At 31.5% G+C, this 22,751-nt stretch overlaps 4 protein-coding genes and 1 long non-coding RNA gene across 6 annotated transcripts in view; 3 read left to right on the forward strand and 2 right to left on the reverse strand.

The window, feature by feature from the left end:
- Positions 1-22,751, forward strand: part of LOC145746363 (SMAD family member 5-like) — a 65,405-nt gene that overhangs the window by 3,036 nt on the left and 39,618 nt on the right. The window lies entirely within an intron of this gene.
- LOC145746311 (phosphate-regulating neutral endopeptidase PHEX-like) lies at positions 1,796-9,997 on the reverse strand. The gene is made up of 20 exons (XM_082564572.1): positions 9,857-9,997; positions 9,167-9,515; positions 8,877-9,003; positions 8,655-8,770; positions 8,243-8,545; positions 7,969-8,130; positions 5,901-5,984; positions 5,572-5,768; positions 5,319-5,378; positions 5,065-5,250; positions 4,836-4,963; positions 4,494-4,716; positions 4,158-4,340; positions 3,764-3,932; positions 3,624-3,678; positions 3,342-3,540; positions 3,219-3,284; positions 3,004-3,105; positions 2,417-2,493; positions 1,796-2,203 (listed from the first exon to the last, which is right to left on the reverse strand). Exons 1-20 carry the CDS (start codon positions 9,977-9,979, stop codon positions 2,104-2,106), a joined length of 3,009 nt encoding a protein of 1,002 aa, XP_082420698.1. The 5' UTR covers positions 9,980-9,997; the 3' UTR covers positions 1,796-2,103.
- LOC145759842 (uncharacterized) lies at positions 13,943-17,664 on the forward strand. The gene is made up of 2 exons (XR_014286543.1): positions 13,943-16,033; positions 17,225-17,664. It is a non-coding gene; the product is annotated as an uncharacterized LOC145759842 (long non-coding RNA).
- On the forward strand, positions 18,016-20,131 carry LOC145753633 (uncharacterized). The gene has a single exon (XM_082570046.1). It carries the CDS (start codon positions 18,108-18,110, stop codon positions 19,203-19,205), a length of 1,098 nt encoding a protein of 365 aa, XP_082426172.1. The 5' UTR covers positions 18,016-18,107; the 3' UTR covers positions 19,206-20,131.
- Positions 20,016-22,107, reverse strand: LOC145753643 (uncharacterized). 2 transcript variants are annotated; one of them, XM_082570066.1, is made up of 5 exons: positions 21,823-22,107; positions 21,620-21,749; positions 21,266-21,549; positions 20,677-20,870; positions 20,016-20,270 (listed from the first exon to the last, which is right to left on the reverse strand). In XM_082570066.1, exons 1-5 carry the CDS (start codon positions 22,026-22,028, stop codon positions 20,230-20,232), a joined length of 855 nt encoding a protein of 284 aa, XP_082426192.1. In that variant the 5' UTR covers positions 22,029-22,107; the 3' UTR covers positions 20,016-20,229. The 2 variants fall into 2 exon arrangements, with proteins under 2 accessions (XP_082426192.1, XP_082426184.1); XM_082570058.1 differs by having other exon boundaries at positions 20,017-20,270; positions 21,266-21,555.

Here is a 22,751-nt window from a genome sequence, read left to right on the forward strand (position 1 = left end):
ATTTTTTATTTTTAATATTGATGTCAACTACATTTTTTATAAGATTCTTTATGTAGGAAATGTTGACATTTAAAGATAATGCGATTTTAACTGTTTGTATTACCGTTAAATGATATAATGGACTTGAGGACAGGCCATTAAAAATATTTGCAAAAGCAGGCTAACTACATACTTAAAAAATTGAAATGTTAATTCGAAGCTTAGTTATACAAAAAATGTTTTATAGAGCTTACTATTTTCATTTTTTTAAATAGGTGTACTTGCGATTTACCTTTATAAACAAGCGGCAGTGTTCAGAGGCTTTGGTGGTTTTTAAAGAAAATATTGAATACACTTTCATAATATTAAAGTTCCACTGTATTTACTTTGCACACCGTTCATAAAAAGCATTGCGCCCAAAATCCACATTAAAAGTGCTACCACTACAATAAAACTTGAACCTAGTTTTATTGCTTTAAAACCTGTGCGGGGGTTGAAACTTTTTCGATTTTGTTGCATTTACCAGCTTATAATAAACATTAGGAGAACAAATAAAGATGAGATAATAGATTATTATTTGGATAATCTTTTTAAAAGATGTAGGCCACCGCTTGATAAAATTCTTGAGTGTTTTTTTAAATTCCTTTGGCCTATTTTAGTTTATTTTTATATTAGATATGATTTTATACTAAAATGATAAAATTGGCTTAAAATGAATCAAGTAGTTAGTACACACCACCATAGCCCGATAGGTTTTAACGTTAATAAAACACAGTTTTTTTAAAACGATTGGTTACTTTACAAAGTCCAGCAAATTGACTTTATCCGGGCTTTGTAAATATGTGACCAACCGCCATTTAGATGCACGTAAAAGTTGTATGCGTATCTATGTAAGAAGTAGCCAACAAACAATTTTGGTATGTTTCACTGACCTTACCAATTTTTCAGTAGCCTTTATGTTAGGCTATGTATTAAGAGGGACGCAATTTATATGCAGCACCTTACTTAAATCCAATATAACGTGTTATATGGTTAGAGCAAGGTGTAATATTATCTAACTGCTCACTAAGTAAAAGTGGCATGTTGATTTACACTTTACAAGACTAATTACAATCCGAATTATAGGATTGTATTCCGGTACGAGATATTTTCCCAGGCAAATAAGGCTGTCAAGTCGGCGCTTTTTAAGCAGTGTATCGATCTCACTATTTGTTTCACGGCCAATTTGTAAAAATGCCGACTTGTTTATAAAAACATGATGCATCGTTTTGAAGTGATGCGAAAGACTTGCGTGAAGTAATATAATCTGCCTCTCCTGGCAAGCCATAAACGCCTTCTTAAGAAGGTTCGCGACTTAGGGATCGCTCGATTAGGCAAAACAAATTTAAAGTCTTATCCAAAAGTCTTGTGCTATTCCATCGCATTCCCTCCCTTATTTTTACGGGTTTTCGAATATCCGCTTGCCGATCAGATCTGTCTTAATAAAATCTCAAAATAACAAGTAATACGTCATTGTGGTGAAGTTTAACAACGTCATAAATCCTCGACAAAGTTTCAAGGGCAATGTTCCATCGTTAAAAGACCACACATTGCTTCTTTAACATTGAAGTTTCAATAAAAAGCAAGAATCGTTAAAATCAAAGGAAAAAATTATTCGGATGTTGACATTTGCTAAAAATGATTAAAAAATTTTCACGGTGGCCTGTTTTAGTACTGTAATAAAATGATATTTATTTAATAGCCTAGACCGCACATTTCGTTGTTTGATTTACATTTTTCTTTAAATTTAAAATAATAAGACACACATTTTTTTTTCTTTTACTGACAACACAAAAAAATTCTTCTATGTATTGCAACAAAAACACTTAAAAATCTTTACAATAATAATTTCATGAAAATTACAGAGTTTGATGAAAACATTTTAGTTCTAAATTTAAAATAAAAATTGAAATCGCAGATTTAAATAAATTTGAAAAAAAAATTTACATTTGCACGTATATTTACAACGTTTTACTAAATTACATAAATATATTGCTTAAGTAAAACAATATGACAAGTATATTACATATTGCAACTGCCCCTTATAATAGATATAAAATATAGTTATTACACTTGCAAGTGACGTCACCAAATAACACATTTTTTCTTTGGGTTCATGTAAGAACCAACTGGACATTGAAATGCTTTGGAAAACTCGTCAAAATTTTGGAGAGACCCAATTACCCTAAAAACAAAATTTTTGATATATTTTTTTTAAATATTTTATGACTTGTTTTCAGTTATATAAAATATAGACAAAATTTACAAGAAAAATTAGACTTAAAAAATCTTGTAGGTTTGTAAACATCCAAAAATTTGTTTTTATCTGTAAGACAATTTTTTGTCAACAGATTTTAAGTCGCAAATTGTGCTTTGATGTAAATGTCAAATAACTGACCTGTATCGACCGACGGTGTGCACGTCATTACCTACTTCGTAAAGTGCCCCCTTCTTGGTGTATTTTGCGCACCGAATCTAAACAGGAAGACAGATAAATTTTATAATAACCTATAATGTCAAAATATTCGTATTCTATCATGCGGTTTTATCAATGTAAAGTTAGTTAATTCTATAAGTCTATAAACAAAGTAAGGTTAAAGTAATGTTGAACTAAACCTAACTATAATCCTAATGATTTGTTTAGTTTTTCACAAACCGCATGCCAGGTGCATTTCGTGCAAGACTCAATACATTTAGTTTACCGCAATCATTAAGGGACTTTTAAACGCAAAAACAAAACCCACAATAGCGGATTAGACTACCCATCTGGCTTAAAACCTGTTCATTGAGGCTCTAATAGACATTTCGTTAAAAAAAATGTTAAGGCTTGTTTTTAAGCTACTCCTATGAATTAGGGCTTTGTTATTTTTTTCAAGTTCAACTTAATGACAACAACCGTGAATGATTGACTTGTTTTAAACTAACACATCAAATTAAACAGAGTTTATTTTGTCTAAGTGTATTATATTATGTCTGTATACTTACGTTTGCAAATCCAACAAAAAACATTTGATCGTTGGTTAAACCAGTAGAAGGTTCCAGTTCTTCTCCGCTTATGTTATGAGCTTGTAGCCAGAATTTGTAACCCTGTAAAAAGAGATTAACAAGAAGTGTTTTAAAGTTATCCTTTACTTGTAAATCTGAAAAACCTAAAAATATAACTCATTAAGGCCCACTAGTGGCAAGATATATTTATTCACCATATAGGCTTCTCTAATTCCGCCGTTATCCGCTATATTCTCCGACAAAGTGCTTTTTCCGCTCATCTAAAAACAGCATACAATGTTAAACAACATTTTTAAATATAGATCAGTACTACTTACGTCTTCTCCCGCTTCTTTGATGTAATAATTGCTGTACTGCCTTTTCATGCATTGTGCTCGGTTGTTAAACTGTTTAACAGAAGACGGCGTCCACCAGTTATTTCGTTGCCCCTTGACATCATAAAATCTGCCTCGATCGTCAAAACCATGCGTAAGTTCGTGGCCTAATATAGTTCCAATTCCACCGAACTGAAAACTCCTATGCGAAATAGCATAAATAATTAAACAAATAAAGTGTAGTGAGACATATGATTTGGCTATGATTTGATATTTGAAGATTACCTTGGAAAATCATGTCCCCAATAGAATGGATATTGCATTTCGCCAGCTGGAAGGGCTAAACAACGATTTTCAATTTAATATATTAGTGCCATGATTATTGCGAAACGAAATATTTCATAATTGCCTATGTATTTTCTTACTTATTGTATTCTTTGACGGGTTGTAGAACGCGTTCACCATTGTTGGTCTTGCTGTAAACGGAACCTCCGATATATTATAAAAAACTCCCAGCACTTTAAACTTGTTTTGAGATATGAGTGTCAACGTCCGTAAAATATTGCCAAAATAGTCGTTGACATCAACTTTTAGCTGAATAATGCAGAAATAGGTTATTGATTATTATTTGTAAATTTTAACAGCCTTCAAACAGGTTTATTTTTAGCTTAAGTCTTGTGGGAATCTTATTTGTAAATTGTAATTGTTAAAAATATAGTTAGGTGTGATATTTTGTATGATATTGTAAAATATGCAACCTAAAATTTAAAACAGGCAACTTTAAAGCCAAATTAAATTTATAAACAAGCAGAAATGCACTTTTTTGTAATTGTGGTCAATAAGTGTTAAATTTTTGAACAATTTCGGGTTGTAGCCAATATGAGGAGTGACGGCCAACGCCTTCTTCCTAGCATAGGCTCTCGTTTGCTCGTCCATCCAAGTCACTTCTGTGTTTAGAAGGTGAAGAAAACCTTTTCGGATAAAGTGAAACAAATTCAGCGCCTAAAAAAATAAAAATAAAGTTATAATTTTATTGGTTTAAGGTATGTAGATTTTTACTTGTAAGTGCCTGCATTTAAAAAACAGAAAAACACATCATTCTACTTATGTTATTGATCTTGACTACTTGATCTTTCAAAATAAAATTTAACTTACTGCCTTTTTCTTTGATTTCGAAAAATATTTGTCGATAAAAAGATAACTAACTGGAGATACCATTTCGAAAGTAAGAGTACGTGCACATTTGGTCATTCTCGATGATAAAGCTCTTTTACCGTTTAACACTTTTTGATATTGCAGATATCTTAACTCGAAACGTTTGCTGAGGTTTCGCACACGATGCTTTACTATTCTCCAAACCATGTAGTTCTGCATCGTTCTAAAAGTTAGATAAATTTAGAATTTTATAAATCAAAAATGTTTGATATTGAAAAAATGATCTAAGTAAGTTTCTAAGTTAGTTGGGCAGACAAATCTTGTTAAAACTTTATATTTTACCTTGGATCAGTTCTCTGTAGGATATTGATAAAATTCATAAGATATTCTTTATTCCACACCTCTAGTGAAGTAAATCCATTGATTGGATGTGTTTGAATCATGGTCTTAAATAACTTCAGCCAGTTTATCTACAGAATTTTACATTTTTTTTATTAAAACGAAAAATGTGAATTTTTTTTATGAAAAAGTTAAACAATTTAGTTTAAATTTATGTATTTAAATAAAATACCCCGGGTAGTTGTTTCATCATACTGTCAATGGTCATCACATTAAAGAAATCAAAATCTCCCAGTTTGTGGCGCGCAATTTCTTTTTCCAGTTTTCTAACATCCAAAACATCGTAATAGGCTGTATTCTGATCTGCACCTAACATCATTGCGATGTCGTACATTAGGTCATAGTACGCGTCCAGTTTCTGTTAATGTCAATGGATGTGAATATATAATTTAATATATTTATAATTTAACGTATTAATTTGCTTACATATTCATGCTTCCGTTCGAAATAATAGGAATAGGGTAGAGCCATTTTACCTTTCCATGTCTAAAAAAAAACATTTTTAAATTATTTTGTTTACTTTTTGGCGACTTGCTGTTTTTAAACTTAAAACTGTGAGAAGTATGTATATGTTTTAAATAGGGAAAGATTTAAACAAAATTTGTAAGAGAATAACTGTAAAAAAATTTCCCAAAAAAAAATCAATTTATTTTTCTAGCAACTAATTAATCGTTTTTACCTGGAGAACATGGATGCCATTGGTGGGATGAACTTCAACTTTTGTGATAATTTGGTTGTTATATTTGCCCCGTAATATAGCAAGTGTCGTTTCAAAATCAAAACTAGTTGGTTCCCAATCATCATTTATAATAGGCCAAGTAAGATACCCAGTAAGAAAGTCTAGTAGTGGCTTGCCATCAAGTTCATTAATTAAATCTAAAAAAATGTGCATTTACAATAGCCTAAAAGACTAATGGCATGTCTTTAGGCTTAACTAATAAAAGTTATAGTATAGACATTTTTTTTATCAATCTAGCCACTTTAGCAATAGTACGTGTTAAAATTTACCTGTGTTGATGCACGATCTGTATGAAATTTTGGTTTTTGCAACTGCGCTTCCCTCTGATCGTTTAATTGGTTTGGCAAGCAAATCTGAAGATCACATTCAAATTATTTAAATATTTAAAAGAAACGTAATTAATTTTACCGATAAAATTCATTAATAATAAAAGAAAAATTTAAACCTTCAAAGCAAATTACATTTTATAAACAAAAAAAACAACTCATCTACTAAAGGTAATATAAAATATACATTAAACAAAAAATAATAAACATTTGTGTAATAAAAACGTAATAAGCAGAAAATTAGATATGTATATGTATGTATGTCTAATTTTATAGGCCAACAAAAAATTAAACTGTCTTTTGTGATGGCTGGTAAACTATCGCAAGCAACTGGTATTTGCGACCACATAACGACAATTAAAATATAACCCGTACGGCGGACAATTTTTTTTTTTTTTTTTTTTTTTTTAAATACGATATACAATTAATATTACAACAATGCGACGGGAAAAAATAACAAAATCGATTTAATGATTTAAAACATGCCAAAAGTAATAATGTTTATACAAAGATTTTATAGTACATTATGGCATGGTCACCAAACCCAGAAAAAAAATTAAACTGTTTTTAACTAGTCTACACTAAGATACACACAATATTGTAAACATTAATTAATTTGATTCCATGTTTTCGATTTGTGTCGTTGGTGCTCCTGTAGTTGCACTAACATCAGATTTTTGTTTAATATACGGAAAAAGTCTTGTTCGGAAATCAACAAAGGAGTACATCAGAGCAACGATATTAATGCCCACACTTAGCGAACTAGAAGCCGGGGTAAGATTTTGAATTCTAATTGCAACGATACTAATCAGAAATAATAGGTCGGTAACGACGCAGATTACAGCACTGATACTTAGACGTTTCACTACGTCATCAAGCGTATTAGTAGATCCAGTTCCATTTGTTTTTATATGCTTTAAGATGGGAAACAGAATCATTAAAACAAGAAGAATTTGGAATATAACGTTAAGTAAATAGAACACCATCATAGGCAAAAGTATCACGTTAATTGAAGATTGGGGAGTGGGTAAATGACACGGGGTGTTGGCAATCAGCCGCACCGAAGACTGGACCGATATTTGCACAAGAGGGTCTACTACAATACCAATTAATATCACATAGCTTAGGACTTTAGCTCTAGTCTGAGAAAGGTAGTTAAGCGCAGGTCTGTTTGCAAAAGATTGTTGTCGCATCCATAGAATAACGTATATAAATCCCTGTGTTCCGACAGCAAAAAACATTATAACAAACGTGTTAAATACACATACGTAAAAAAATGCATTTGTGTAAAGATCGATCCATATCCAAAGACAGCTTATAAACTGCAAGTACACAGTTGCTAGGCAAAGCCTGTTAGTTATTTTTAGTTTATCGCTTGAGAAGTAATAGTGATACCAAGTTGATGTTGTTACCAAATAAACAGCAATAAGTGAGGATAAGCTTAAAACAAGTACGACGACTGGATGATGCAAAAAAACAGACGACTCCACGCTTGTTGAGATATTTGTAGTTATATCAGCGTTACTAGAATTTGCAAGCGCGGTTGTGCTATCAATTTCCATTTCAATTTATATTGTATCTTGTTGGTAACTTTTTTTCTTTTAAAATTCTAATATAACACTATTTTTAATGATCAAACCAACGTATACCATTTACTAGGTCTACTTAGTTTGTTTAAAATCTCGATATACCCTACTATATTTTATCAAGTTATTCCACAGTACGCTGTGATAAATAATGAATACGACATACGATAGTTATGTAAGCCCATTAACTTGATTTTACTGTGATCTCTATGTGGATTCACATGACCCCCATTAAAAACAATTATAAAATAGCAATTAACATAATATAAAATTTCCTAATGTCTTGTTAACAGCTAATTAAAATATATAAAGACTTAACATAACTTTTTAACATGCTTGAATATGAAATGTAAACAAATAAACAAAACAAATATCGTTTTTTTCAAGCTGTGTAGTTTAACTTAGCAATACAATCAAATGCTTACTTGCTATATTTGTATCAACTCGATCTCTAATAACGGTGTAAGTTTGGTATTTGTTTTCATTTTTAGGAATAGGTGTTTCTTTTATCCATCTACCGCAAGCATAATCAAAAAAGTTGTCGCAAGGCTTTACCGTAAAATCGAGTTTGTTCATGTAGTAAGCAGCTGAAAACAAGCGGTTTAGTTTTACCTTATTTTTTATTTATATCTAAATAAAATTGGTGCATAAAGTTTAAAGAATCAAACTAAGTGTATTAAAATGCTAAATCACTCTTACCTGAAGCTGTACATTGCGAGGTTGTGCATATTTTCGTTGGTATAACTGCTGTTGTTGGTGCTGTTGAACGGGTTATGTTTTCAACTGGTATGACTGTTGTTGTACTTGTACTGGTTGGCTTTGTCTCCATAGGTGTTGTTCTTGTTGTTGTTGGGTCAGTTGAACTAGAAGTTGTAGTTAAGTTACTAAGCGTTGTTGTAGGCCTTGTTGTTGTAGTTGGTGCTGATTCAGCTGTGATTGTGTTTTCTCCATTTGAAACGGAATCTTGACCGGTGTCGCGTTTCCATATTTTACCAACAAAATCTAACATACATAACAATTGATGTCCAAACTGCACATTACTTAAATGTAAACTAATACCTTTAATAACTCTATGTATTTTTACTTTCTTATAACTATATCCCTTTATTACCTGTTGTTTCCGTGATACATCTTTCCACAGCTCGATTTAGGCCTCTTAATTGATAAGTCCATCGAAACTTGGTTGCCTTCCCACAAAGTTCGTATTTAGGAGTTTCTTTCAAATAGCTAAATAAAGTTTTGTTAAATGTACTTAATTCAGTACCCAAAAATTTAGTTAAAACTTGGTAAATTATTGTATGATTGAAAACAGTCAAAAGATGTACCAATTTACCTAAAACCTTGTTTGCAAGTACTGTGGCATAAACTTATTGAACCAAGAAAAGTTGAAATAACTCTGCAATGATGTTCAGCATTAGAAGGTCCAACAAATTTGCTGCATGAGATAGGTGTTCGATTTTCTAAATGATAAATGTCAACTAAAAACTGAAGTTTAATTGTTTTACCTACAAACAAAACACATAATAACCTAAAAATATAATTTAAATCTTAAATATTAAGTGGTGTTTTTAACAGGTTACGTAGTTTTTTTAGTTTCTTACACTTTAAAAGCATTGTACTAACTTGCTTGCTTTGTTCTTAGTATTGCATAACGTGGTTTTTCTTCTTTGCTTTGAAGCAAAATAAAAATTCTCTCAACTAGATTGTTTAGCCGAATGTCTCTCTTTTTAACGCTCAATTCTTTGGTTTCAGTTAGGAAATTATACTTTGTAGCTACAGAATTTGCCTTTTCTTGGTTTGTTTCTTGAAAGTTATCCTCATTGTTATTAAAAGCTGTCTCTAGCAAGCTAGTTTCGTCGAAACCGTATGTGTTTTCGATGTTTTCGCTGTAAAAAGCTTTGTCAGCTAGCAACTGGTCAAGTTCAAGTTGGAGATCGTCTTCAGAATCGAAAGCGGAGTCCATTTCTTGTTGCTTAAAATACATAAGAAAGTATTGCAAACATTGTTGGCATTTTAAAAACCGTTATGTTTTTTGGTTAAAACAGAGTGCAAAGGTATAGTGAGTCCCGGAAACATAAAAATAGTTAAATTGTTGTTTCTAAACGCCTACTAAAACATCGATATCCTTACTTATAGAGTAGGTTATTACCAATAAGTATTGGTGTAATGTTGAAAAGACTTTTATATCATCTCCTCATTGCTACTTAAAGCTAATTAAAACAAACCTTTGGAAGTTTTATAACATCAAAGTTTTTCTTATAAATGTGTAATCATTATTTTTTTTATTGTAGTTTATACAAGAAGTCAACTTACCAAACTCGGGCTAATATATTCATCATCTTCGACTTCTGCGTCGTAATCTAGATCACTGACGTAATCAGCTTTCACGTACGTCATCAATAAAAGAAAGCCAAAAGCGAGAATCCATTTTATCATTATACAACGTAAACCTTAAAAACTACATTAAAAAATGTAGAAATCATTAATTTAAGCAAATTTAAAATCATTTTTACCATATTAATTATTACCTACACTATTCACTATTTTACTACTATAAGTAAAACCTGGTTCTGCCTTCAATAAAATCAAATAAGCGGTAATTAAGTACTTTTTATTAGCCCCATATGCGAAGCACGCAAAGCCAAATAAGGTTTAGAATTTAACGCTTACGCTGTACTGGTTATTATGAAACCCATCCAGGAAAAGGATGTTATCAAAGCTATAAGCATAATAGAAAGAAGTTTCCTGATAAGTTAAAGGAAATAGGACGGAGTTCTATTTAGGTAACAATGCGGTTACCTTAATATTTTTATAATAATTGCAACATTTCATATTTTTAATGTATAGTAATGCAAAAGCAAAACTAATTTGTATAAGTCTATAGTTTTACAGTGTATTGACTGAATTAGTATTTTAGGTTGTTTTAATATCCACTAGATGTTGCAATTAAGCTATTTTCAGAATGTCTAACTTTACGTTTGGTGTGGTATAGGGGGACGCGGAATTTGAGGGAATGGAAAATGAAGAAACGGAAAATGAAGGAACGGAACATGAAGGAACCGGAAAATGAAGGAACGGAAAATGAAGGAACGGAAAATCAAGGAACCGGAAAATGAAGAAACGGAAAATAAAGAAACCGGAAAATGAAGGAAAGTGAAAAAAGGAGAGGCGGAATCCTAAAAAAATAAAACGCGAAGTCAATATCATTTTAGAAATAAACGGGCATTTTATAGAAGAGGGTTAGAGTATGCTGGGGTAATAAAAGTTAACTCATTATCGCTTATCTGTTCTCGAATAAATGATAGTAAACCTAAATAAACAGTCAACGGTATTTCCGCGTTTTATTTTTTTAGGATTCCGCTACTCCTTTTTTCACTTTCCTTCAATTTCCGTTCCTTCATTTTCCGTTCCTTCATTTTCCGGTTCCTTCATTTTCCGTTCCTTCATTTTCCGGTTCCTTTATTTTCCGTTCCTTCATTTTTCGGTTTCTTCATTTTCCGTTCCTTCATTTTCCGTTCCTTCAATTACCATTCCCTCATTTTCAGTCGACCCTGGTATAGCGGTCATGTCGTCGGACTACAAGTCGAGGGGGTTCCGGGTTCGACCAGCACCCATGCCACACAATTGTCCATTAGCCCATCCTTACCCGATAAAAAAATCAAAAACCTATTCCTTTAAGGAGATATGGACTAAAAAAATAACGATTTGGTATATTTGTATACCATTTTAAAAATATAGTAAAAAATTTCAAAAAAATAGTAAGAATGAAAGGCAAATCGGTCGTTTGTATATAAACATGTTGCTATTGGCAAAATACTTTTAACAACCTTACGTGGAATAATTTTTTTGAAATTAAGATTTGGTTATCTTTAAAAAATTTCGATTATGTAACTCATATCTTAAACCTATACTAACTTTCAAAATTGTTTGATATATCTTGGTGTAATACATCGCAATGCAGCTGTGATCAATGTAAATAAAGTTCTAATTTTATCAAAATATCATTACATACGATAGCTGTTGTGGTTTTTCAAAAATCCTGTTAATTGAATTTGAGTAAACATGTCGTATAGGCTATGACCTTGTTTGTTTATTACTGTGTGTGGTAGTTGTCTTATGAGTCAAAACTTGTGGTGAAGCTATCATCCTTAGATTAATAGATTTAGACTTATTGTAATGAAGGTTTAAACTAGTGTGTGTATATATATCAATACGAAAACCTTAGCACTTAAAATGTGAAAAAAAATTGTATAGCTGAAAACAAACTAGTGGCCTAAATTAGTTAAGCCTTTAAAATCGTATATTCCGCAATGTATTTGTTCAGCTATTTTCTTATATCGATTTTTGTTTAACCTGTCAACACCTTTAAAGTAATTTTGGAATCCTGTTTGATTGTTAAAAAAACCAAAAGATGCCTCAGAATTTAAGCCAATACATCAACTTTTGTATTTGCATAGTCATGCTTGATTACAAATATGTCGATCTAAACGACGAAATGTTATCCTAAATCAATATACATTGTGTATAAGTACATGCTTTTAACCCTTTTTGAAGTTTAAACAAGAGACACATGATCTATTAAACCCTATTTAATTTTAAACAGCAACCTTAGTTTCTCGGAAGTTATAGAATGTTGATTAGTTGTTTTTCTTAATTTCTTAACTGTACTTTGCACATGGTTTAGTAAATATCCAATATAATCAATCACCTAGCCTCAGCTGTTAAAATTATCAACCATCTATCTACTTAATTACTTTCTTTAGTTGTTTTTAAACTTATAATAAGTTTTCTATCTAATCTTTAAACAGTTCATGTTAAATGTCATCAGGTTAATAAAACACAATTTTTTATTTTATTTCTTTAAAAAGTACTATAAAATAAAAAGTACTATAAAATATAAGAAATTCCAATTTTATTACGTTACAAGAAGTCGAGACAATTTAATAGCGGAATCTGCGTAGTAAAAAGTTAAAAATATATAAAAATTGTATTTAATTTAGTCATTTTTGTTGAACATTATAATTTTATGATATTATCAGCGATTTTTTCTTCGATAATACTCGTTCACACCAGACGCAACATTTTTCTAATATCACAAAAAAAACGTTTGAATCAGTGACATATTTGGAGCAGTAAACAGGTGGTAGGATTTCCAAACATAAATCTATTTTCTGTGTTACCGACCGCTAGTAATTAATCACTAAGATTCTATTCAAAAAGCATAAAAAACGAGAAATTCTGAAGAAAAAGCGATTTTTCGTGGTAAAAACAACGTGATTCCTAGTTCCTCGAAGCACTTTCGTAATTTGTGGAATGTAATAATAGGGACACCGAAACGCTAAGGTTTCAAGTTTAAAAGTGCTGTTATGCATAGTCTGCGTCAGTTTAGTAATAAGCGGTCGCTGCTTGAGTTTTATATTCAGAAAAATGTTATTTGGTATCTTAAAAACAAAGAAGTATATTTAAAAAATCACCATTTTGTAAATAATGCACAGTGTATGCCAATAAAGAAAAAAGTTAAAAATAGCTTAAACCATAAATATTTAAGTTCACCATAATCAGTAATGCGTTTTTTTATTCAAAAATCGCTAAACATTAAACCAGTTTCACATTTGCCATAAAAGGACTACCCGATATTGACGTGTTATCGTCAATCTTGTCGCACGAAAAAATATGATTTACCATTTTACCCGCAAAACAGTCATACAGAAAGTCATAAGATTTTGTTTAAAAACTTAAACTTGTTGATCAAGTCGGAAACCTATTCATCATCCACCGCAAAGTCGCTGGGGAAAATCAAAATAGTTGTAAAACTTCATCAGTTAGCTTACAGCTAGCCCTACATGCTTTGACTGTGTTGTTGTTTAGAAGTTATCTGCGCAAATCAAATACCACAATGAGTGCATACTAAACCGCGTAACATCGCCTGTGGGTTTGCTTATTTCGTCCAAAGTTTGGCATATAATTAACTACCCATATTCGTTAATATACAAATAAATAAGAGATAAGTTTATGGTGATTGCAACATCGCAAACAGGCAAATACCACTCACCGGACCGCAGATGTTTTGACTTACCTTTTAGAGCAGCTAAACATAAAAGCATAAGAAAAGATAAACTGTTATTTTATATTCCGTATAAATATTTTTTGTTTTTGGAATTTCTTTGAACATTTTCAAACATGTCTTAGAAGTGTCATAATGGGCTAGCCATGTTTGTTATGCTTAGTAAAATAACCAGAAAAGTTTTCTGCAAAAAGCTTTCTCTGAAAAATAAGCCTTTAATTTAATTAGAACGGACGAAAAGTTTGGTTTGACCGCAAGCATTCTTTCAAATACAATTAAAAGGATTTAATGTTATTTCAAGAGAGACGTGACTTTACTGAATAAGGTTTAGAAAGAGATTAGCAACTATAATACATTTAGGCAGCATATTGAAACTTTTGTTGGATAATTAAATATAAAGTTTTGTGACAAATCGTCTCTAAAAAGTTAGTACTCCAAAGTTTATGATGTGATAAGCTTAAATTAAGTTTTAGGCATCTTTAATTTTATAGCTTTTATTAAAATTAAAATTAAAGTTGGACTAATTTAGTTGCGTGCTTAAGACTTGCCTAAACTTAATTATAGTCCTTTAAACTTAAATTATTTTTGGACACTTCAACGGTTTTTAACAAATCAATGATGTCATATGTACTTGTGATTGGACAAGGTAATAAGTTCAGTTTAAAATTATAAACGTATAATGTTTTCCGAGTAAATTAAGTTACCAGTTAAACATAATAAATGAGTGATTTGTTATTCACTGGACCACACCAGAATTGAAATTAGTGTCCAGTCGTAATTGACCAAACTTAAGTTGAAAGGTCTTGTATTATATAAAGGTGGTCTTTTTAATATGCTTTTAATTTCAGTTTCATAGTTTGCGAAATAGGTCAGAGAGTTATTGACAGTGATATCCTTGTTTTTTATGCAATAAAAATAGTTACAACGACATCGTTAACTTGCAAGATCAAAGACAGCCTTTGTTGTAAATTCTACATGATAATATTAAACAAAATTTTAAAATTTGTTTTTAACGTCTTGAACTATAATTTTTGGGCTTTAAAGTGCATATGAAAAATAAATTAAATTTTTGTTTATTGCTTAGTAGTATAGCTTTGCAAGGCCCTAACGCTTAGATCGTTAAAGATTACATTTTTGCGGTACACCTGCCAAGATAATTAAAACCGAAAAGTAGCGGTAAGATATCACTCCCAGCTAATATTCAGCTAACCAGTACAAAGCCAAAGGGACGGCGCAGAAGTATTTGATAAACGACTTTGTAATGCAAAACAAACACACGGCCGAGTTCACTTTCAAGTGGTAACCACTGTATTTGGCTTGGGGTTCGGTTGTAAAATAGTACAAATATAAAGCATAATTGAAAACACAAGATAAAAGTTCTCACAGTAGTCTATACGATTTTGACGATAACATATGAAAAATATCACAAGTAAAATCGCAATAACAGATTTTGCAACGTAATAAAATATGCTTAAAGTTATTGTTTTTATTTAGCTTTTAGTTTATTATTGGCGTAAAGTCGCCTTGTTTAATTTGAGAAGCAAACAGAAGACGAACAACACTTTATGTTTATCTCTTTTACTGAATGTCAACTGAAAGGTTCCAATAACTCAAGAAGCTTCAAAGTCATTGCCTAAATAAGATGTATTGCGAAGGAGATTATTTACTTTACGTTAATCAATCACAATCTTATTACTGTGTTATTGGTAAAGGTAATCACCTTTTAAAGCCTTTAACCGGCATGGCATACGAAATGTTTTTTTGGTTTTTAAACCGCAAACATAGTAGGTGGCCGGGTTTAAACGTGTTTGACAAGGTTAGGAAATACCTTTAAATTTATTTTCAGTTTAACGCATGTAATTTTGTAATACCCAGCTACTGCTACCGGCTACGTGTAAATTCAAGTGTGTATTAAAAATTCTCCGTTGGTGTTACGAAATTTGAAAGTAAAACGTCAGTTAAAAAGATTTCATCATACGTGCACAGTTGGTCGTAGATGTGTATTAAACCAACGTAATACGTGATATTAGGCAAGTTTTCAATTGGTTTTACATTTGTCAGAACAAATTTCAGTCGAGTTTCTTAGAAGAATTAGAGTAGAAAAATTCCAAGCTATTTCCGATTTAGAATTTTTTTGTTTCGATTTATTTAAAAGGAATTAACAATTTTTTTTTCTTTTTATAGCATCGTCAATCGTTAAAACATATATAAAGAGAAACTCAAGTTTTTAAGTTAAAGTAAAACAAACTTGATTTTAAAGAAGCCTGCAGTGTTATCTTGAAGTAAAATGGACAAATCAGCAATTTGTGTCTTACTGATATTTCTGGTGACTCTAAGTCTTATGACATCTGAAGTGGAAGGCAAAGCTTTTTGCTCTTTACGATATTGCTCACACTGCCACGTCAGAAGACACCACCACAACATAAGTATGCCGTTAATATTAATATTTAACCATTTCATTATTAATATATATTATATACAATGCGGACAAAGTAGTCTGTTTGTGTTTAGTATATACTAGTTTAAGCATTTAATAATTTCTGTTTTATTCTGTTTTAATTAGTTTTTAAGGTTTAAAATAGGCTTCAAAATTTTTAACCTTTTATTTTGGCTTTACCCGTGGGTAGAAAGATTTACAAATTATGCCTAACAGCCCATGATGTAAAATGCCATATCTCATTAACATCGATCTTTAATACTTGTACAAACAATTTTATAAGCTAAAGAGGTGATTAAGGATGACTAAACTAATAATATACAGCCGTATTGACGCCCAATTACAGGTTGATTGACGTTAAAAACATGCACTAGTTTTAATATAAAAAGTTTTAAGACATATTTTGTCATATTTGTCATTTTCAAATCAAAAATATATATTTTAAACCTTTACAAGAAAATTCGTTATATCAAGTATAAACCATAAAGTGCCTAAAAGTATGCCCTGCCCCTGTAATGAATTTATATTCCATTACGGCAATTTTGAAACGATTATACAAACACTGTTATCTTGCATTAACTATCATTTGTTTGTTGTTTTGCAACAATCAAAATATTATGTTGAACGTTTCTGTTTGCACTATACAAAATATAAAGATTGCAAAATTTAATATTTAACATTCGTTTTTTAGAGCCAATAGGTTAATACCAATAGTTCATCAGTAAAGTAAAGTTCGTCGCTTTAAGTCTGTATTCAAAATCAAAATATTTTTAATTTTTTTTTCAAATGGTAAATTTTCAATTTTAAATTAGAGAAACTATAATTGTATTGGTCCCAATTTTAGTTTTAAAACATACACTTGAAGTTAATTGGCTTATCGGTTTAAACTGTCAACATTTGACCCTAAACAAACTAAATCTTCAGGGTTGGTAATTAGTTTTCACGCAAAATGTACAAGAATGTCATACTTTACAAATCAACTTGTGTTTATCTAAGCTTAAAAATGCAGTTAATGGAAATATTGCATTTCGTTTAAGCTCATAATTACCTGGGTATAGATATACACGCAAGACTGCATCTGTCAGGTGTTTTTTTTAGATCTTTGCAATTGATTTTGCAACCAAATAATTTAAAGCAATTTTTTTGTTTGTTTTCTAAATTTTAAAATGATTTTTTTAAGATTCACGTGGAGGAAGAGCGTTTAAACGGATGTGTGTTCTTTGCCGCAGAGAATGCTCGAAATATGCTTTCTTTTTGTAGCAGGAAATCTTAAAAAAAACATTGTTTCTTTTTGTTGCCTTTTATAAATGTAAAAAATGTGTAGTGGTTTAGTCTTAAGGATATGATTTAATAACATTTTTTATTTATGTGATATTGCTTACAATGCGTAACATTTTTGGTAACTGGACTTTTTTAGTTAAACCAGTTGGTATAAAAATAAAGTCTTTATTTTATGTGTTTTTTTTGTCACTATTATTTCGCATTTTTATTTTTTTAACACTTGTATATACGTCGTTTTTTATGATAATGATTATTTTCTCAATCTTTTTGAATTAAAGTTCTTAACTAACGTGTATATTAGCCCCGTCGCTTTTTTAATAAAAGATAACAAAATTTGCATTATTGTATAAATTAAATTACACTTGAATAGTTATGAAACTATGTTTTAAAATTGAAAAAAAATCTGAATCCATTGTATTTGTTTAATAAGTAATTTTTACTACACAAATGTTTTGATTTCTAATATATTAGATTTAAGGATAAAACTTATTCCGCTAGGGGGATCCGTGATCTTGTTGTCAACAAACAAAATTTCCTTCTTCTTTTCGTTACCACGAATCCCAAGCTTATTTTTATTTTAAGTTTTAGTAAGACTGAAAGTCAAATACATCAAAAAGCAGTAGGCATTTATACCGTTTATAGCGCCTTACAACTAGGACAACGACAATAATATTTTATTTTTAGGTTTTTTTTAAATTTGTATCTAAAATGTGATGTAATGTCTTAAAATATCCAAAATTTAAAAAAATATACGTTAGGCTTATATCTGAAATCTAAGCCAAATGTCACGCAAACGCCTTGAAGAGGCTATTATTGCAAGCCATAACATTGGAATTGTTGACTACAATGCTAAAATTAACACTCACTTCTCCAGATCCAAATCTGAGATTAATTCACAGTTACTAAACTCACAGAGACTCGCTTTACCATTAGACAGATGGGGGATTTTTAGTTTGGAGTACAGTCATGAAGGAGAGAATCTTGCTATGGGATTTGGAAATGGTGGTATTGGAGTCATAAACAACAAACGGGGAAGCTTGGTTAATGAAGTAAAACATGGGCATCGCAAAGGTCTGGCTATCATGTCTGTAAACTACCACAAGCTTGAAAAAAACGTTCTACTCTCAGCTGGAGCAAGTGGAGTCATAAATGTTTGGGACCTTAATAAATCTAAAATAACAGAACCCAAACTGTCTTTAGCTGAAAATGGAAATGAGATAAGTGCGCTTGACATTTGTGCTGATGGTAATTTTTTTGCTACAACTGGTAAAGATCGCCACATCCGGATTTATGATGCAGCCAATTTTATCCTCTTCCATACAATTCCAGCTCCCGATTATGTTACTATGGATGAAGTAAGTGTATACACTGGGCATACAAAACGTGTATTTGCTCTAAAATTTCACCCAACAGAAAATCATTTGTTTGTTACTGCTGGTTGGGATGATAGCATTAAACTATGGGACAAAAGGATGCCACGAACCGCAAAGAAATCTATTCCAGGTACGCATGTGTGTGGCGCAGGTTTAGATATACTTGATAACACAGTACTATCTGGATCATGGTCAGCAAAGAATGCTCTCCAATTGTGGGATTTAAGAGCTGGTAATTTAGACAGGATTGTACCCTATCCCCATGATGAAAAATCTGAGGGTGAGTTTCTGTACTGTGCAAAGTTTGTTAGTCCTGATGTGGTCATGGCAGGTGGTAGTGGCACTAATAATGCTTGTGCAATAAACATCAACACTAACAAAGTGGTTGGAGTAATTGAAAGTAACAAGCCCGTACTTGCTTTGGATACATTCAACGATGGTGATCAAGTTGCAGTTGCAGGTATTGGGGGAAATCTACAACTATCCTCTTTGTACAAAACATTTTAATGTTACTATATTTCACAGTTGCTTTTTATTGTTTTTTAATTTGTGTCAGTGGCTGCTTGTTATGTTAAATTTGGTGTCAAATGGGGTAATATTAAAACAATGTTACTTTAGATTTTGCTGTTTATAATTTAGCCTTGCTTTTAGCTTATTTCAGACAATCCGTAATTTGTATATAAATTTTTGGGTACTATTGCAACAATTAAACTACCTAAACAAAAGGGTGTAGTTTTTATTATTACCTTAATTTCTCTATACAATGTGCATGAAATTTAATCACATATTGCAGTGTTTGTTTTTTTGTGAGCAATCATGGCTGTAATGTTGATTAGCTTTTTAAACTTTATTTTACAAAGTTTAAATTTAAGGCTTAACGAAGCATTAGGCTATATTTGATTACAAAAAATGTGTAAGTTTTAGTTTTGCTTTTTGTATATGTTTTTAGATTAAAACACAACTTTAAAAAATTACTAATTTAATATGTTAGTTTAGGTCTTGCTCAAATTTTATTTAATTTTGCCTTTACAAACCAAAAGGTCAAAATCGATTTTAACAGCAATACAAGGTAAACAAATTTATATTTTTTGATTTGGGCAAGTATTAGGGTGCTTGGTTGTACGGATTTTATTTGGAATTGCTTTGATTTCATTATCAAAAATACCATTAACCAGATGGTGACTGGTATTTATTCTTTGCTTTTTTTCACAATAGAGCACTTGATATTGGACATCTGTGTTTGCTTAAGATATTAATTTTCTAAAAAACATATTTCCCTTCCATTTATTAAATTGTTCTTGTTTTTTTTTTAAAAAGTTTACTTTGAAAAATCATATAAGCGGTAGGGTTTTAGTTTATTTGTTTAAGCATATTACATTAAAGAGCATATAATATTGTTTTGTAATTTGTATATACATAATTTTAAAAGAACTTTCACGATATTGCATGTGGGTTTACTAGTTAAAATTATCAAGACAAAGATATTTGTAAGCGCTTTAAAATAGCCAAATACGTTATTAAAATTATTTGCTCAGAGTCGACCTTTTTTGGCGTGATGTGCAAGCGAAGTATCTAAAAACAACAACCAATCCAGTTACGATATTTTATCAAGATTGAACAAACATTTTTAAAATCACAATTCCAATATAAAAGTAAAAGGCAGCGTGGTGTAGTGATAAGAACTCTTGCTGCACTACCATGAGGTCGTGGGTTCAATCCCCACTGATCTCAAGCTGTAGCGCCCTTGAGTAAGGCACTATAAACGGTATGAACTCCTGCTGAGCCAGCACTTAATCAGCAGCATAATTACCGGGCAATTATAGTCTCTATAATATCCCAAATTGCCACAGGCAACTCGAGACTGGGCCGGAGTAACTTATGTTACTCTATGTTTAAGTCGCGCATTCGACTTTCCCACATCGAGGATAAAGATATATATACAAAAAAAAAAAAAATAATAAATCAAGATTTTATTTACCCGGGCATCCTGGCAACGGGAATTGGTTGTCAATAGCATCGTAAGTAGTTCCAATCACTTCGGTGACGTTAACTGACAACAGTGAAGGCAAATAAGAAGAAACCAAAAAAGTGTCCACCAATTTGCGTACCTCTTTACTGCAACATCGTGTATCCCACGCCTTAATGATTTTGTCCTTCAACGCCAGAGATTTTCTGTATAAAATTAAAAATGACTACGCTAGTACATTTACAGGGAAGTGTAGTGGTAAAAACACTTGCTACACCATATGAGGCCGTGGGTTCAATCCATACTGCTCTTATATTGTAGCGTCATTGAGTAAGGCGCTAAAAACGGTATGAACTCCTGCTAAGCCAGCACTTAATCAGCAGCATAATTATCGGGCAATTATAATCACTATAATATCCCGAAATGCCACAGGCAACTCGAGACTGGGTCGGAGTAACAGTTGTAACTCTATGTTTGGGTCGTACATTCTACCTTCCCACATCGAGGATTAAGATTAATACAAAAAAGCTTACTAGTTTACTAAAGTAGTTTATAAAATATGGCGCAACTAATTAATTCAATATTTTAAAGTTGTACTAACCCGCACAACATTTTGTTAGTCGTGGCCGCAGCAAACTGGTCCAAATAAGCTATCCCCCAAGCTTGCAAATCATCCAAAATTCTATTGTCGCAGACAGGCTCGCCAATGTTGTAATTGGTCTCAGTTATTTGACCTCCACTTTGTGCCAGTAGGGCTTGGTATTCGGATGGGGTATGACAAGCCTGGTAAGCAATTGAGTCGAACTCCTCGCTAGTCATCATGCCTTGGCCCTCTGTCACAAACTGGAAAATATCGGAAGGCTTGCTAAATTTGGCAAACGTCCCCTGTTTCTATGGAAAAAAATTAAATTAAAATGTTTTATTGTACTGTATTATTTGACGTAAAAACATTTACCTGCATCGCTTGAAATTGTTGAACAACTTGAGTGACTTCATCGATATTGTCGAAAATAGTTTTGCATGTTCCACCGATGCACTCGTTAGCTAATACACCAAAGCACGTTACAGCCATATTCATGTTCGACCTTATTAAAACCCAAATTACAGTTAAAATTACGTCGCAAAATTGCTTTTCGATAATTTTTGGTTAATATATACTTGCAAAGCGGAATGCTGTAGTAAGGAAATCCACTGAAAAAAGGTTGTGCGCACTGGAACAACTTGGTCAGGGCAGTCTTGTAAGAACAACCAGGCAGTATTTGCGTATGAAGGAAAGCGTCGCCATCGCACGCATCTGTTACATACGGTTTAGCGTAAACGTCGGCCAATACCAAAAAGAATGCAAGAGCAGTAAAAACTTTCATCTTGAATTTTTAGTTAACGATTGTTGAATAAAAAACAGTTGCTTTTAAACACGCTGTAAACACAAACGAACAAATTTAAACACGCTGTAAACACAAACTTTTGTTAAAAAAGTTAAACTAACATTAAAAAAGTTACCAAATTTACATTAAATATTTTTATTTTACAGTAAATGTACGTACTTAAACGTTTAGGCTATCTTAGGCTTATCTTACAATGAAAATTTGTTAGAAAACTTCTTGTTTTTAACCGCGATTTTCGAATATGCTTTAGGCTAGTCGTAACTTTTTGTCCTTAGGTAAAACTTGTTCCGAAAAATTTGCCACGTTTAAAGTTTCACTTCCGCAAAGTAAGGTGCCATTAACTGTTAATTTGACGTCAATGCATTAGATTATGTTGATATGTTACATAAGCGTCTTTATTTTTTAGTATTATCAGCCTTGTTGAAAACAAAAAGAACCCCAGGGCTTTGAACCTAACTAAGGTCACATAAAACCTTTAAACCAACAAAAAAATAATAATTTTTCTTGGTAATCACTAAGCATCCGTTAAATTTTCAGGTTTTTAAACTTTTTTTAATTTAAAACTAATGGGCAATCATTAAATTAATATTATTTAAAGTATAATCAATAAAATAAACTTTATCACGCAAAAAATCAAAGTTTTAAGTTTAATAAAATATAGGACGGACGGTCTGCGTGCGCTTCTGTTCACTTCAAGTCATA

The sequence above is a fragment of the Corella eumyota genome, chromosome 1 (assembly GCF_963082875.1).
Source record: "Corella eumyota chromosome 1, kaCorEumy4.1, whole genome shotgun sequence".
Classification (NCBI taxonomy): domain Eukaryota; kingdom Metazoa; phylum Chordata; class Ascidiacea; order Phlebobranchia; family Corellidae; genus Corella; species Corella eumyota.